The sequence below is a fragment of the Dermochelys coriacea genome, chromosome 6 (assembly GCF_009764565.3).
Source record: "Dermochelys coriacea isolate rDerCor1 chromosome 6, rDerCor1.pri.v4, whole genome shotgun sequence".
Taxonomy (NCBI): Eukaryota; Metazoa; Chordata; order Testudines; family Dermochelyidae; genus Dermochelys; species Dermochelys coriacea.
Window position 1 is genome coordinate 118,151,784 of NC_050073.1, and position 17,377 is coordinate 118,169,160.

General features: G+C 43.8%; 1 protein-coding gene and 1 non-coding gene across 2 annotated transcripts in view; one reads left to right on the forward strand and one right to left on the reverse strand.

The window, feature by feature from the left end:
• The window catches only part of PSMA3 (proteasome 20S subunit alpha 3), a 28,003-nt gene extending 19,805 nt beyond the window's left edge, over positions 1-8,198 (reverse strand). The window contains exons 1-4 of the mRNA XM_038404284.2: positions 7,969-8,198; positions 3,743-3,825; positions 1,569-1,692; positions 35-136 (exon numbers count right to left, since the gene is read on the reverse strand). Of these exons, the coding sequence (XP_038260212.1) occupies positions 35-136; positions 1,569-1,692; positions 3,743-3,825; positions 7,969-7,989 (330 nt within the window). The 5' untranslated portion in view covers positions 7,990-8,198. The remainder of the gene's footprint in view (positions 1-34; positions 137-1,568; positions 1,693-3,742; positions 3,826-7,968) is intronic.
• Positions 8,199-8,325: 127 nt separating this feature from the next.
• On the forward strand, positions 8,326-8,398 carry TRNAK-CUU. Its single transcript has one exon. It is a non-coding gene; the product is annotated as a tRNA-Lys (tRNA).
• The last annotated feature ends 8,979 nt before the right edge of the window (positions 8,399-17,377 follow it).

The window sequence follows — 17,377 nt, forward strand, 5'->3', positions numbered from 1 at the left end:
GAATGAATTTGTGCTAAAAGCACCAGTTACTTACCTTCAATGGAATATTATATCCATAGTTGGATCTAAAGTTAGAAGCTTCTTCTCTAGCTATGTCTGCCAAAGAACGAGCATCTGCCAGGAGTCCTGCTACTGCCTGAAATGAAGAGTATCACTGGCTAAAGTCAACACTCAGATAAAGTACCAATATTTCTTGCAAGGTAATTGACAAACTTTAGACATCTAATTCTGTTACTGTGACTTAAACAAGTTTTAACTACACCATACATATGCCCTTTCAAAACTGACCAAACCAGAATTTACACCGTCAACAAGCTGAAAAAAACCACATGAGAACAGGGAAAAAATAGACAAGCACCCCTAACAGTATATTATATATTTTTCCCCCTGGATTTTAAGACTTCTTGAATTGCAACAACACCTACCTTTCTGCTGACAGCATTACAGTTGCTAAAGCAATCCTCTTACTCCCCATGACTAGTGGTGCAGCTTCAAGCAGTTTTACTAGCATGGTTCCCATCTGATGTTTAGGGCCCTACCAAATTCACAACCGTGAAAAATGCATCACTGACTGAAATCTGGTCTTTTGTGTACTTTTACCCTATACTATAAAGATTTCACTGGGAAACCAGTGTTTCTCAAACTAAGGGTCCCCATCCATAAAGGGGAGGTGTGGGGGAAGGAAATATTGCCACCCTTACTTCTGTGCTACCTTCAGAGATGGGTGGCTGGAGAGCAGTGGCTGCTGGCCAGGTGCCCAGCTCTGAAGGCAGTGCCCCACCAGCAGCAGCGCAGAAGTAAGGGTGGCAATACCATACCATGCCACCCTTACTTCTATGCTGATGCCTTCAGAATTAGGTCAGGACTCCTACAGTTACAACACTGTGAAATTTCAGATATAAATATCTGAATTTATGAAATTTACGATTTTTAAACTCCTATGACCGTGAAATTGACCAAAATGGACTGTGAATTTGGTAGAGCTCTACTGATGTTACTAACATTACTACTGGAGACAGGTCAGTAGTCCTTGATATCTGGTCTCTTTATACCAGCGATTATAGCATCCTGCTCCTTCCTTCCCATGCCCCTTTCAAAAGAAGATGAGAATATCTTGTATGTTAGTACTGTTGTTGTGTGTTTTGCTATTAGAAAATGTGTTTTATGATATGGGTAACAAGAGGCTGCTTTCTTAATATTTAGTTTATGCATATTCCTGATCTAATTGGAGCATTTGTTTTAATATACAGAGAAAGAAACCAGAGAAAGTTAACTCTAGAATGAGTAAATATCATAGATCAGCCTCCCATTTTACTGTGAGATTTTGCTTGTATGTGAACAGGTTTATACACATACCCACAAACAGGACTAGAAGCGCATGCACAGAATTGAGAATCAGATTTGTCTAAATGTCCCTTGACTGTTCTCTGACTACAAGTTTAGAAGTGTTGGGATACAGTATTTCAAAAGCTATTTAATATTGGCTGTATTTATGCAATGGACTATCCATTTTCTGTGACGTTTTCCTAATTCATAGGATAAAAGCAAAAAGTGTTGCAGCACCTCACCATTCCAACATGTCGATCGACATTAAAAAGACGTTTATTGGAACCTTCTTCATAAAGCTTGGACAAGACTAGTTTTTCTACTCCAAAGACAACACCATCTTTACATCTTATGCCAATTGCTGTACTGAAAGACAAGTCAAATATAACAGTGAGATTTAAAATAAAATAAAATAATAATAATAATAATAATAATAATAATAATACACTAAACAGCTAGGAGTGGGGTTGGAAAGTTATTTTACCATTTCTTTATCAAAGTTAAGTGGGTGCAGGACTGAAGTACAAGACAGCTTAATTTAAAGTGAGGTAGATCTGCTCCATGATTTCATTGCTGCCTTGAAGATGGGGAGGAAAAGAGTAAGACCCACTGAAGTTACCCAGTGTTTCTATAAGAAAGGAGCACAGCATTTCCCTCCTTCCCATCCTACACAAGGAAATTTTCGCACACACGCTGTACATCTAGAACTAAATAGTTTGAGGGACATGGTGGGTGGGGAGCAGTTCTCCCTTCAAACCTGCAAGTTTCCTATAGTTTTGAAGTGGGAGCATTTACATGGTTATGTTATTTTACTTCCATCCCCCTCTCCCCCAATCAGCACATAATCATAAAAATAGGAACACAGCTCCTGAGAGTGCCCAGGCAGTGGCACACATATCTCAAGAACCTCTTGTCATCACTAAGTTAGGAGGACCATGGCCCCTATCTACTCCATAAGGCAGAGGTTCTCAAATTGGGGAGCACAGAATGAATTCTGGGGTGGCATGACAAGCAGCTCTGCCTTCCGAGCTGGAATCCAGAGAGTAGCGGTTGCTGGCAACGCAGCCAGCTCTGAAGGCAGCACCGCCACCAACAGAGAAGTAAGGGTGGCAATGCCATACCATGCCACCATTACTTCACTGCTGCTGGAGGCAGCGTCGCCTTCAGAGCTGGGTACCTGGCCAGCAGCCGCTGCTCTCCCCTCTGCCTTCAGAGTTGGGTGGCCATATATGTATTTGTGTGGCGAGAGCGGGAGTTGTAAACTACTACTACAGAGAAGGGGGGAGGGGCTCGATCAAATAAGTTTGAGAATCACTGCCATAAAGTGCAACACAAACAAGTTCCCTCCTCCCTCCATGGAGCTAAATCATGTCCTCTAAATGCCTAACATGAAATTATCTAGACATTTCAAAAAGTCTCACTGACCAAGTGAATAAAGAAGAGAAGATAAATCATTAGAACATGCACTTCAGTGAAATTAAATAGCTCTTAAATATGCATCCAAAACTATTTTGTACTAATGCTCACTATGATATGGACCAATTGGTAAGATTTATGGACCATTCCACAATTACTTTTAGGATGGTATTATAGATGGTAAGAGATCTTTAAAAGCATTTGATGAAGTCACTAAAAGGGTGATATACTCCCAATATATTAGGTATTCATACTAGCTGGAGTACCACACAGATTTATTTTGAACTATGTTATTTCTATTGCAATAGTATCCAGAGACCTGGCTCAAGACCAGCTGCAGTACAAATACAGGATGACCCAATCCATATCTCAAAGCACTTTATCTGTATTTACTAGTCAATACATCCAGATTGATTACAACACAATAGAGTATTTACATTTTTATAGCTGCCACCTGGTATATGCCTGAAGGAACATATGTAGTCTTAGGGAGGCTGGCATTGTAGTTTTAGCCAAACCATAATTCTTTAAGAAACTGGCAACAGCCAGTGAGGCTACTACAAACCTGTGTGGTCCTGAGCAAGTTAATTGACTTCTCAGTGCCTCAATTCACCATCTGTAAAATGGCCTTTTTGGTATTACCATAATAGATAAGCACCTTACATATATTAAGGACCTATGCAATCAGCTTTTGCCCCGAAGTATGAGATTTTATTACACTTAGCACACATGAATAATTTACTACCTTCCTTTGCAGTCTCTCAAGCCATGCCTTTATAATTTTTGTTACTCCAAACTGTAGAACAAATAAGGACGACTACACTCCCTTTATATTTAATCTGAAGAGCTTCCTGAGACGAATACAGTCACAAAATTGGCTAATCACTTATTTCAGGAGTACAATTTTCTTTGCAACAACACCTTAAATACTTGCCCTAATCGCATTTCTCGTCATTTTTAAAGAAACAGGTGAAGTAAAAAACAAAGACATTTCTCTTACCTACTATTCTCCACAGCTTTCATAGCATATTCAACTTGAAATACTCTGCCATCTGGAGAGAATGTGGAAGCTGACAGGTCATACTGTAAAAGAAGAAAAAAAACACTACTCAGCATAAAACAAGTTACAAATAGAGCCCACATAGCAGTAGTACTAAGCTATTTTTCTATGCAAAGTCTTAAAGTGAATCTCTGGAGAAAATCTGTATAAGAACATAAGAACGGCCATAGTGGGTCAGACCAAAGGTCCATCTAGCCCAGTATCCTGTCTTTCGACAGTGGCTAATGCCAGGTGCCCCAGAGGAAACAAACAGAATAGGTAATCATCAAGTGATCCATCCCGTCATCCATTCCCAGCTTCCGGCAAACAGAGACTAGGGACACCATCTCTGCCCATCCTGGTTAATAGCCATTGATGAACCTATCCTCCATGAACTTATCCATTTTTTTTTTAAACCATGTTACAGTCTTGGCCTTCACAACATCCTCTGGCAAGGAGTTCCACAGGTTGACTGCGCACTGTGTGAAAAAAATACTTCCTTGTGTTTGTTTTAAACCTGCTGCCTATTAATTTCATTTGGTGACCCCTAGTTCTTGTGTTATGAGAAGTAAATAACACTTCCTTATTTACTTTCTCCACACCAGTCATGATTTTATAGACCTCTATCATATCCCCCCTTATTCGTCTCTTTTCCAAGCAAAAAAATCCCAGTCTTACTACTCTCTCTTCATATGGAAGCTGTTCCATACCCCTAATCATTTTTGTTGCCCTCTTCTAAACCTTTTCCAAATACCAATATATTTTTTGAGATGGGGCAACTACATCCACACACAATATTCAAGATGTGGGTGTACCATAGATTTATAGAAGCAATATATTTTCTGTCTTATTATCTATCCCTTTTTTAATGATTCCCAACATTCTGTTTGCCTTTTTGACTGCTGCTACACATTAAATGTGTTTTCAGAGAACTATCCACAATGACTCCAAGATCTCTTTCTCGAGTGGTAACAGCTAATTTAGACCCCATCATTTTATATGTATAGTTGGGATTATGTTTTCCAATGTGCATTACTTTACCTTTATCAACAATGAATTTCATCTGCCATTTTGTTGCCCAGTCACCCAGTTTTGTAAAATCCTTTCGCAGCTCTTTGCAGTCTGGTTGGGACGTAACTATCTTGAGTAGTTTTGTATCATCTGCAAATTTTGCCACCTCACTGTTTACCCCTTTTCCCAGATAATTTATGAATATGTTGAATAGGACTGGTCCCAATCCAGCCACCCAGGGGACACACCACTATTTACCTCTCCATTCTGAAAACTGACCATTTTATCTTAACATATAAGAATGGTTCACTCATGTTAATATTTATTTCATGTGAATAAAGGAGGCAATACTTTTTAAAAAAAATTCAGACAGTTTCCTTTTAGTGAAAGTATATAAACTGAAAGTAAATTAGTAAACTCAATGTTGGCTAGCTTAGTTTTTAAAAGAAGTTCTTGCTTCAGTGATATTCATTCCATAATTCAAACCCATTAAGGAATCTCAAATTCCAAACAATGGCATAATTAGTAAGGCTTCACAGACATAGACACTTATTGTATGGTTAATACTATTTTTTAGTACATTGTGACTTATTTTGATACTTAGAATAGCATTAGTACTTTTCTCTTCCACTTTGCTTTCCATATGAGGATTTCAAAGCACTTCTCACACTAACATTTAAGCCTTTCCACAAACCGGGGCTTCATCTCTGGTACCTAGGCAATGTGTACAGCAGATGGTGGGAGAGGTCATTGAGCATTTGAGTGATGTCAATACATCATGATACAGTGCTGCCTACAGGCCAAATAGGTATAACATGAGCTCTGATTATAACTGTATTATTCTTGGTCCAAGGAAATTTAGGATATATCTACATCACCTCCCCTCACCACGTTTCAGAGCCTGGGTGGTAACATCTACACTGCTATTTTTAGCCCCATACCATGAGTCCCACAAGCCCGAGTCAGTTGACCCAGGCTCTGAAACTCATTGCCATAGTTGTGGGACCCTTAGTCATCTCAGTAGTGTGGAGTCTGTGCATGCCTGGTGCAGCGAGGGGCAGAAGAATAAAAAAGTAGCTGTTTCATGAAAGCACCCAACTACTATGAATATACAAGCTTAACCCAGACCATCTCATTCCCACAAAAGTTTTCAGGTCTGATTCATTCTTAACGAACTGGGAACTGCCAACAAGTAACAGATCATCTTTTTAGTACTTCTCACTGAGCTGTAGGCTACACTAGCACTTTTGCTGGTAAAACTTTTGTCCATCAGGGGTGTAAAAAAACCCACACCCCTCACCGACATAAGTTTCACTGACAAAAGCGCTGGTGAGGACAACGCTAAGTCAGCGGGAGACGCTCTCCCGCCAACATAGCTACCACCGCTCATTGTGGGTGGTTTAATTATCCCAGCGGGAAAGCTCTCTCCCATCAGCATAGAGCGGCTACAGCTGTGCCACTGTAAGGTCTGTAGTGTACCAGCATCTCTCAAACGCGGCCACCAGGGTTTTTTCTTGCAACCACAACCGTCTGGGTGGTGATGGGGGGGGAGGGGAGGCATGGCCCCTCCCCTGGGGCCACCAGCAGGGATTGGTCCCAGCCCCCCTTCTGAAGCCACAAACACTGTAGGAGCAGGCGACCAGTGTGAGTTCCCCACCTTCCATGGGGCAGTGAGGACTGGGCTTTGGTCTTCAGCCCTGGGATGGTGGACAGCAGGCTCTGGCTATGCAGCAGCAAGCTTCATTCCCCAGTTGCAGCGCTTTGTGCTCTGGCCTGGGCACATTCCCCCCACATCACTCCTGATCCCTGCTGCATCCTCCAACCCCCAGCCGTGCAGCAGGACCCCAGGATCCAGCCCTGGACTCACCCCTCCATTGCCCCAACCCCTGCTACCTCTTTCAGCCCCCCATCGCTCCTGGACCTCCTTACCCACCTTCCCATCCACGGTTTAATTTGTTCTCCAGCTTGTGGAGGATGAGTAAGTCTGCTGTGAAAAGTGATATTAACAAATATACCAATATCACTTTTCACAGTGGCAGACTTACTAGATAGCAAATTTATTTAAAAAAAATTCAACCAAAAAAAGCAAAAAACACACAAAGCACCTTATTTGTGTTTCTATTCTGTTTAGGTCCAGTAAAGATTAGAGACAACTGTACATTATTTTTATTACTGAGTCTGAAAAAAAAAAACAACCCTACATACATAAATTACAATGATTTGGGCATGTATATGTGTATATTTATTTGTTTTTCCTGAACTTAATTAAGTACTTTAGGAAAAATTGTAAGAGCGGCCACCAATAAATTTGTTGTGAGAACTCCTAGACATAGCCATGCCTTTGTCTCATGTAACAGCATTAGCCTGAGACAGGGTGGCAGAGGCTCTTGTCAAGCACCAGTTAAGTCTCCATATCCATAGACAAGAGCATCCCCCAGGAGTTAAATGGCACGTTCCCAGCCACAGCCTCCCCAGTTCATTAACATGCATCTGAACACGGAGAGGGGCATCCTGAATCTCTCCCTGCAGATGAGGCACCCCCTTTTCAAACACAGCAGCGACTGGAGGAGGGGGCATATGGTGGGGCTGAGCACATCCCCGGGGCTGAGAAGAGTACATCGGTGCCCTGGGGCTGGACAGAGAGCCCCCACTGCTCCGCCACCCCCTTCCCTCCTCCTAGAGCCCCACCTCCCCCCGGCACCTATTCACCCCACTTCCTATAGCCCCACACACTCCTCCTCCCAGGGCACCACCCATCCAGACCCACTCTCCTCAGAGCCACCCCCACCGTCTAGACAGACCCCCCCGCCCCCGCCCTAGAGCAGCGGTTCTCACGCCCCAGCCCGGGCTGAAGCCCTGACATTTTTAAAACACGTTGGAGACAGGCCTGGGGGGGGAGGGGGATTGAGAACCCCCTTGGCCTAGCCCTAGAGCCCCCCGCTCCTGCCCCCAGCCAGAGCCCCACGCCCTGGGGCCCCTCCCCTCGCTTACACTTTCGCTTTCCCACCAGCCGCGCGGGGCCGAGGTGACTCAGCAGAGCGGCGCCTTATCCGGCCCGCGCGGGCAGTACCGCCTCCTCCCCCCGTCCCCGGTCCCGTGACGGGAGCTCGAGCTGCCCCCCCCCCCCCACGCCTCCGCGCAGGCGCAGCGGCGGCCCGGCGCGGAGACTCACTCACCCCGGTGCCGATGGAGCTCATGGCGGCGGAGCCGTGCGGAGAGCGAGCGCCGGACGGACCCGATACACGCACGCGCACACCGCTCACGCGCCCCCGCCCTCACCCTCACCAACGCACATTCCCATTGGCCCGCTGCACACCGGCCAATCAGCTCCCGCGGTGGGGTCCTAGGTGCACGTGCGCGTCCGCGGAGCAGGCCCCGTCATGGCCGCGGGGGCGCGCCCGGCCCGACACTGGAAGGTACCCGCGGGAGGTGACTCGAAAGGGGAGGAGTCTCCGCAGCAGAATGAATCAACTAGTTCTGCGCATGCTCCTAACTATGTTTCGAATAGTCGCAGAAGGAAAAGGTGCCACAGCGCCCGGCTAGCTCAGTCGGTAGAGCATGGGACTCTTAATCCCAGGGTCGTGGGTTCGAGCCCCACGTTGGGCGTAGAGAATTTTGCTCCTATATCTGCAATTACCATAGGAGGATTTCCGTGCTTTTGCCTCGCACAACGATGGGGGCAGCTCGGTTTGCCTATGACTGAGCCAGGCTTGCAAAGGGGGACGGCTCAGTGGGGCTGTGGTGGGCCCAGCTGGGGAGGGGCAGGGCCACCTGGGGACCGATCCCCAGGCACCCTCCAGTACAGGAAAGGCTGCAGCAGCCCCTCTCCCAGGGCGGGGAGCCCCTGGTCCCACTGCACTGTGGGGCAGATCTGTGGCAACCCTCAGCGGAGCAGGCTGCCAAATTTCTACTGCATTAATAGCCCAAAGTCACTTAAAACTAGCCCCAAAATAGCCCAGTGCTGGTAACTCAGTCAAAGCTGAGGGTCATTTTTTCCTGCAACCCTTAAGAATATAAGAACGGCCACACTGGGCCAAACCAAAGGTCCATCTAGCCCAGTATCCTGTCTTCGGACAGTGGCCAGTGCCAGGTGCCCCAGAGGGCGTGAACAGGTCAGTATCCCCGAAAATGTCACGGCAAACCTGGTGGCTGACCTTTGTGACTTTGTCCTCACCCATAACTATTTCACATTTGGGGACAATATACACCTTCACGTCAGCGGCACTGCGATGGGTACCCGCATGGCCCCACAGGATGCCAACATTTTTATGGCTGACTTAGAACAACCCATCCCCTATCGCACATTCCCAGCTGTTGGCAAAAAAACCCTTTGGCATTTAAGCTGTGCCTAACATCAAACATATTGGGGCAGCTCTTTAACCCATTAGCAGCTGTATGATTGTGTGTTACTGGCGAATGGTCCCGTTCCACCAACAGCCGACTCAGTGTGTGTCCCTGAGGCTGGTTTATTATTATAAAAGGCTGGTTGTAGAATCAAAGGCTCCCCTGACACTTTTGAGAATACATTGCTTCGGGGGGGAATTTCGCACCAAACAATTACAAATTCTACGCACTATATTTTGAAATTCTGCTAAATTCTGCCTATTTTATTTGACAAAAGAACACCATGTAATCACTCCAGTTTCAATTATTTCGGTCATTTATTTCAAAATACCTGTCAGCAAGTGTGTCTGTAACAATACAGACAACAAAAAAGATTCAGGAAATGTTTTTTGACAAATAGATTCCTAACTAAGCATATGAATACAGACTGCTGAGTAATAATTCAATAATTCCAGCTCCTCGTGTTGCTTGGGGGAGGAGGCGGAAGCCACAAAGAGGCAGGGCGGAGGCTTGGAGGAAGGGGTTGAATGCGGGTGGCGAGGGGGCAGAGTAGGGCTGGGTCGCTTGCTGCTGCCGGCACCAGGCTCCTCACTCGCCCCCTTCAGACAGCCCTGGAACCACAGCCATCCTGTCCATAGAATGGACCAGGGCAACTGCCCTGGGCCCCACACTTTGGGGGACCCTGCACTTCAGGGGGATGCAGTTGCCCCAGTTTGTCCTATGGGCAGGACGGCTCTGGGTCCAGGGCGGTCTGGGTTGGTAGAGGGGGGCCTGGCCCTGGCAGCAGTGAGTGACCTGGCCCCAACCTGCCCCTACTCCGCCCCCTCCCCATCCCCATTCCATCCCTTCCCCCAAGCCTCCACCCCGCCTCTTTCCATCTTCTGCCCCCTCCCCTAAGCGATGCTGGGAGCCGGCAGGGTGAGGCGGGGCAGGGTGGGCTGGGGCTGGATCACGCACTGCTGCCGGCGCTAGGCCCCCTGCCACGCCCCAGGCTGCCCTGGACCCCACTTCCCCCTGAAGCGCAGGGATCCCCAAAGCACGGTAAGCCCAAACACTGGTGGAGCCAGGCCCACATTCCTAAATATTGGTGGAGCACAGGCACCACCAGCCCATATAACTCATCACCTATGATGCATCCGATGAAGTGAGCTGTAGCTCACGAAAGCTTATGCTCAAATAAATTTGTTAGTCTCTAAGGTGCCACAAGTCCTCCTTTTCTTTTGGTGAATACAGACTAACACGGCTGCTACTCTGACACCTATGGCTGTTACCACTCAAGGAGGAGATCTTGGAGTCATTGCAGATAGTTCTGTGAAAACTTCCACTGAATATGCAATGGCAGTCAAAAAAGCAAACAGAATGTTAGGAACCATTGTGAAAGAGATAGATAATAAGACAGAAAATATCATAATGCCTCTATATAAATCGATGGTACCTCCACATCTTGAATACTGTGTGTAGATCTGGTCACCCCATCTTAAAAAAGATATATTAGAATTGGAAAAGGTACAGAGAATGTCACCAAAAATAATTAAGGGTATGAAACAGCTTCTGTATGAGAAGAGATTAAAAAGACTGGGATTTTTCAGCTTGGAAAAGAGACGATTAAGGAGGATATGATAGAGCTCTATAAAATCTTGACTAGTGTGGAGAAAGTAAATAAGGAAGTTTTGTTTACTCCTTTTCATAACACAGGAACCAGGTTTCAGAGTAGCAGGTTTTCAATGTTAGTCTGCATTTGCAAAAAGAAAAGGAATACTTGTGGCACCTTAGTGGCACCAAGTTTCCACCTTGGTGGAAAAAACAGAGGGGAGATCCACCAAATGCATCCGATGAAGTGAGCTGTAGCTCACGAAAGCTTATGCTCAAATAAATTTGTTAGTCTCTAAGGTGCCACAGGAACCAGGGTCACCCAATGGAATTAATAGGCAGCAGGTTTAAAACAAACAAAAGGAAGCATTTCTTCACACAATGCACAGTCACCCCGTGGAACTCTTTGCCAAGGGATGGCAAAACTATAACAGGGTTCAAAAAAGAATTAGATAAGTTCATAGAGGATAGGTCCACCAATGGCTATTAGCCAGGATAGTCAGAAATGCAACATCACGCTTTGAATGTCCCTAGCCTTTGTTTGCCAGAAGCTGGGAGTGGATGACAAGGGATGGATCACTCGATGACTGGCTTTTCTGTTTATTCCCTCTGAAGCACCTGGCATTGGCCACTGTCAAAAGACAGGATACTGGGCTAGATGGACTATTGGTTTGACCCAGTATGGCTGTTCTTATGTTCTAATCCAGTTAGAACCAGTCTATGCAAGCCTTTCCATGTGGTTGTAGTTCTCTGGAGGTGTCACAACTAGAGTGAATTTGCCTAATCAACACCTCCTCCCCCATTCTTAGCTCCTGGAGGGCTATGGTCACTCTTCTCCATGGAATCACAGACAATGTCCTGGTTCACAATGATACATAAACTTAATACAGTAAGATCTCTCAAAGATATTTCAGGAGGTTGCCATATCTGTCACATTATGCACCATGCATAATGTTCGTAGGGCAGGGCTGAGGTCATCCGTGTAGGTGGGAGTGCAAACCTGTGTTCACCTCATGGTGAAAGTGGAGTGACTCTCATCCACCTCCCATCCGAATGGCATGATTTGGAGAAGACCCCACAGGGAGACCTGTGGGACTTTCCCTGCCTCCTGAAACGCACATACTTTACAGAAAGGTGGCACAATGGATTTATCAGCATGAGTTTGAGATGGGTTCATTACATACAAGTGAGTTATGCACAGCATCTCAAATTAGGGCTGATCAAACCCCTACACTGTCCCACAGCACCCTGTATTCTGTGCACACAACAGTGACATTTCTTTTAGAATTTTTTTTTTATTTTGAATTGGTTGATCCTGGGTTGAAACTATTGGGTACTTTCCTGTAGGAGAAGTATACCATTAAAGAATTAAAGTTAGCTTAAGGAAGTATATATGTGTACTTGACTAGCAAGTAGAAAGAAGACCTTGAAAATAATAAGTGATAAGGCCAGTCGGAATAAAGTAGGGAGGATGTCTAATTCAAAGGGGAGTTAATGCGGAGGTCTAAAAAGGAGGCCTCTGACCAATAAGGGTGATTGCAGATGATTTTAAATAAAACAAAGAGAATTTGTCTTAAAATGAGTCAACACAGCCATTTTCCAACCCACACACCAGTGTTAAAGACTATGTGAACCTAGAGGCAGTGGGAAACCTGTTGGACTGCAAGAGGAGGGGAGGAAAGGCCTTGGGAAGAAAGGAGGTTGTAAATCTTATCTGGATTAAGACTGGAAATAAGGGTGAACTGTCTGCATCTGGTTTTAGCTCAAGTCAGTACTTGGCAATGACATCCCTTGTTTGTTAAAAGGGTATAAAAAGTAAACTCTTAAAGGGTTCATTGTTAATACCTGCCTGACCACTTTGAAGCTGACCAATAAGGGTCTAAGCATCCCTGGCTTTAGCCCATTTGGAAGTATCTTGACCAAATGCTTATAAATGTTTTGTTACTGTTTGGATGTAGTAAATGGCTTATTGTTTAGGCTTTTTAGGCATGTGTTAGAGCAATTGTATAAGTACCATTTGGCCTTTGGACTGAATTTATGGTTAAATTAGTGTTTGGTAGTTTCCCATATTCAGATTAATAATTTAAAATATTAACAATTCCAACACTTCCCTCCACACCAACTGAGCTGGGGGAGAAAGACAGAGCTAGTGGATGGCACAGAGTTACCTACTTCAGCCGCCTCCATAATCCCTAGGGTACAGGAAAAATAAATTCCTCTTGAGGGCAAACAGGTCCAGTCTCAGGTGAAAGAGCCAGAAGTTGCATTAGAGCAGGAGCAGCTGGATGTGGAAGGAAGGGTGGCCCGCTGGAATCCTGGGCGCTGAGATGGAAAGGCTGAGAACCACCCTTCTCCTCGCAGAGGGCCAGCAGTAGCCAGAGCGGGGGAGATGCCAGGTAGCAGCCTGCAGTCAGGAAGACGATGCGGAGGGGTTACAATGAGCCCCGGTTACCTTTATAATCTTCTGCTGAACTACCCTTACAGGCTGGGTTAAGAACTGTTGGGTGACTTTTGTGGTAACAAGTATTGCCATCTCCAAATGTTCAAAAATCATGAGTAAGGTTAAGATTCTGTCACGGGTATTTTTAGTAAAAGTCAGGGACTGATCATGGGCAATAAACAAAAATTCACAGAAGCCTGCAACTTGTCCCTGACTTTTACTAAAAATAACCTGGGGCTGGGGAACAGAGCACTGCTGTGGCTTGTAGCTGCTCCAACCTTGCCGCTGCTCCTGCGTCAGGGGCTGACTGCTGCTGCTCCAGCCCCAGAGGGACTGACCCAACCCCAGTCCTGCTTTGAGCAGGGGGTTGGACTAGATGACCTCCTGAGGTCCCTTCCAACCCTGATATTCTATGATTCTATGACTGCTGCTCCAGCGACGGGCCACCAGTCAGCTGTTCTGGCGTGGCGGCTGCTATTCCAAAGGTAGAGTGACCAGATGTCCCACTTTTATAGGGACAGTCCTGATATTCAGGGCTTTGTCTTATATCGGTGCCTATTACCGCCCAGTCCCTGTCCCAGTTTTTCACATTTGCTTCCTGGTCACCCTATCCCGCGGCCCCAGGCCTGACTGCTGGTCAGCTGTTCCAGTGGCCGCTGCTTCAGCAACCCTGGGACTGACAGCTGCTCCAGGCTTGCCTCAGATGTCACAAAGGTCCCAGAAAGTCATGGAATCCATGACCTCCGTGACAGAATCGTATCCTTAATCACGAGTCAGGCCCCAAAAATGATGAGACTGGCTAAAAAAAAAACGATAGGATTTTACAAAATAATAAATTTTGCCTTCAGGTTTTTGGTGCATTCGGGTCACATTTTCAAGATTCTTGCCAGAACGAGTGCTAGAAACGTGCTTTCATTGTTCACAGATTTTAAGGCCAGCAGGGACCATTAAAACATCTAGTCTGACCTCCTCTACAACACAGGCCAGCATATTTCATCTAGTTACCCCTGAATTGAGCTCAATAACTTGTGTTTTGCTAAAGCATGTCTTCCAGAAAGGCATTCAGTCTTGATCTGAAGACTCCGTCAAGCTATGGAGAAGCCACCACTTCCCTTGTTAGTTAGTTCCAATAGTGAATCACCCTCACGGTTAATAATGTGTAATTGATTTCTAATTTGAATTTGTCATTGGTACTCGTTATGCCTTTCTTTGCTAGATTAAGGAACCCTTTGGTACCTGGTATTTTTGCCCCTCTCTCAGTGTAAGGCATTTTCCTCCAGCCATTGAATCATTTTTGTGGCTCTTCTCTGCGCCCTCTCAAGTTTTTCCAATAACTTTTTAAAAATGTGGACACCAGAACTGTACACAGAATTCCAGGATCAGTCTCACCAGTGATGTACAGAGGTAAAATAATCTCCTACTCATTATGCCCATTTATAAATCCGAGGATCACATTAGCCCTTTTTGCCACAGCATTTTCTAGGAGCTCATGTTCAATTGTTTGCCTATTATGACCCCTAAATCCTTTACAGAGACACTGATTTCCAGGATACAGTCTCCCATTCTCTAGGTATGACATGCATTCTTTGTTCTTAAAGCTGGACCTTGTATTTGGGTGTATTACAATAAATTTCATATCTGCACCAGTAAAGCCTGGCTACCTTCATACCAGGAGGTCTACTATCTATCAGTCCTTGGAGGGAGGAGAGAATTATAATCAATATACTTTAAAAAACAAATCAATGACCTAAAACATCTTTTATATTTTTAAGGTTTGATACCTATGGAATTGCCAGGCTACAAGCACTGGGAAATGGGGGAATATCTTCTTTTCAGCAGGATGAAATTTCTGTTTCTAACCATCATGGGCCACAAGGTATTGGACTCGGAACAACTAACAATAGACCTGTGAATTTCCATGGCTCCTATATTTGAATTTGCTGTGGTATAAGACAAATGAAAATCAAAGCCACACAATCTAAGAGTCTATTCTTGCAAACCCTTCCTATGGCGCATAGTGATTATTAATGTGAGCAATCCTCTGGCTTCCATGGGACTACAAGTAGCAAGCTCTATAGACTGCAACAGGCCAAGATCTTTCTTTTGTACATGCAACTGTCAATGCATTAAGTAGGATTTTTGCACATTAGGCCAAAACAGAATTTGAAACTTCAGATTGTTATCCTGATGCATTCACCTTATATTTACAAGGGTATGACAGAAACTTGGTCTGATCGCTCTCTTTCAAAGGGCACATTAATACACATTGCAAAGACATTTTTTTTTTTTTTTATAAAGAAGCTCTAATGGTACTATATAAACTGAAAATTAGTCATGAAAAGAAATAAAACGGGTTATCTAGAAGCTATATATTTTTCTCTCACACGCTTTTTTAGAATCGAGTTCACTTTTTGCAGTGATTTATGCTTTCCTAATTATTTCATTAAAAATGGGTAGGGGAATGGGTTAAATACTTGCCATTATCAGTAACTGTTCCAAGATCTTCATTACAAATTATAGCAGATACGTAAATGATGCCTAGATGGTAGGTGTGTACGGAACATGAATGTAGCTAGTATTAGATTCTGCCTCGCTCCAGTTAGCTCAAATATATTCCTCAATAATATGTTGGAAAACAAACATAATTTAAGGCCAGAAGAGGCCACTATGATCATCAAGTCTGACTTAATTTATAATATAAGCCATGGGACTTCAAACAGTGATTCCTGGACACACTAATTAAAAAGATTAAGATAGGATCTGTCAATATTTGCCAAGTAAAAAAATGCATACGAGGTTAGGGCACTTATGAAATGTAATGACAACCTCCAGATTAAAGCTTATTTAAATACCACTGCATGCTACACTGTTTAGTTTCAAAATCAAAAATCTTTGTTGTTTCTATACAAGAACACATTTTATTTCTAAACTACATTTCAGTAACCACCAGAAAGTGACCAACAGGCTGGGAAGGGGGGAATTAGTCATGCAAATCCTATTAGTGGTAATGAAAGAAAGATTGATCTAAACATTTAAACCTAAGGATAGGATTTAAAGGCACAAGAATCCATCTGTCTCAGTATTTAGTACAGTGCAAGTGAAAATTACTAGTTATCTAGAGATAGTTACGAGTCAGGCATATTGGTGTAAATTAATGACAAACTGATCCTTAATCTTGACATTCCTCACCTAAAAACAAGTCAACCTTTGTCACTGAAGTGTTCATAATTCTCAGATGGAAGGCACTATACCATGTGTTCACAAAATATTATTTAAGGCATTATAAATAAAATTGTAGCAGAAATAATGAGAATTGACAAAAATAACGGGGGGGGGAGGGTGTGTGTGTGTGTGTGTGCGTGCCACAAACTTTAGAGATACTTTTCCAAGTAAGAGAACCTTGCAGTATGCAGAGTTACAGGATTTATAGAAGCCTAATAATTAGTGTCATAATAGCACATTGTGTGCATCCAAATATAGGCTGTTGTGTTTTTTTAAAGGGTGAATTTTTGACTCAACAGACCTTTAGAATAATTAAAGTGGAGGATGGAACTCTAGAGTCCGGAATTGTTAACAATGTTAATGTGAATATACCTGAAAAAATGTATTTACATCAAACAGTAATTATACAACGAACAGCAACAACAAAGCCTGATCACAGGCACCACAGAGAACATTTTCATTTGATTCTGTGTTAGGAATTTAAAGTCTTTTATTACTTTTGGTCTATATATCAGTTATTGTACATTTGCCTTAGAGTTCAGTTTTGTATTTTTATTTCATATTTATTGCTGTAGGATTACATATTTTAACACCTGCCTTGCTGCTAACTTGTCTCTCCGCTCAAAATAAAATTAAAATAATTAAAATGTGCATGTAATTAACATTAAGTTTTTAATGTATAATTCCTAAGTGGTCAGACAGATTTTTTGGAATAAAGGTCGTTACCACGAAGGTTAAGTTGACACTTTGAAAACTTCATCATGGAGCAAGTCCCTGTTCCGCTTCTGAAAATAGGAATCTCTGTCTAAGAGAATTACTATCCCTAGAACAACTTCCACAAACAACAAACAACGAAACAGTTTCCAGGAGACATTTTAATGTATGAACCAACAGGTTATGTTAACATGTGCAACATTTTATGCAGAGTTTGGCAGAGAAACTTCTACAGATGGTTTCAGGTAACAAGGAATCTCCCTCATTCTTCTAAG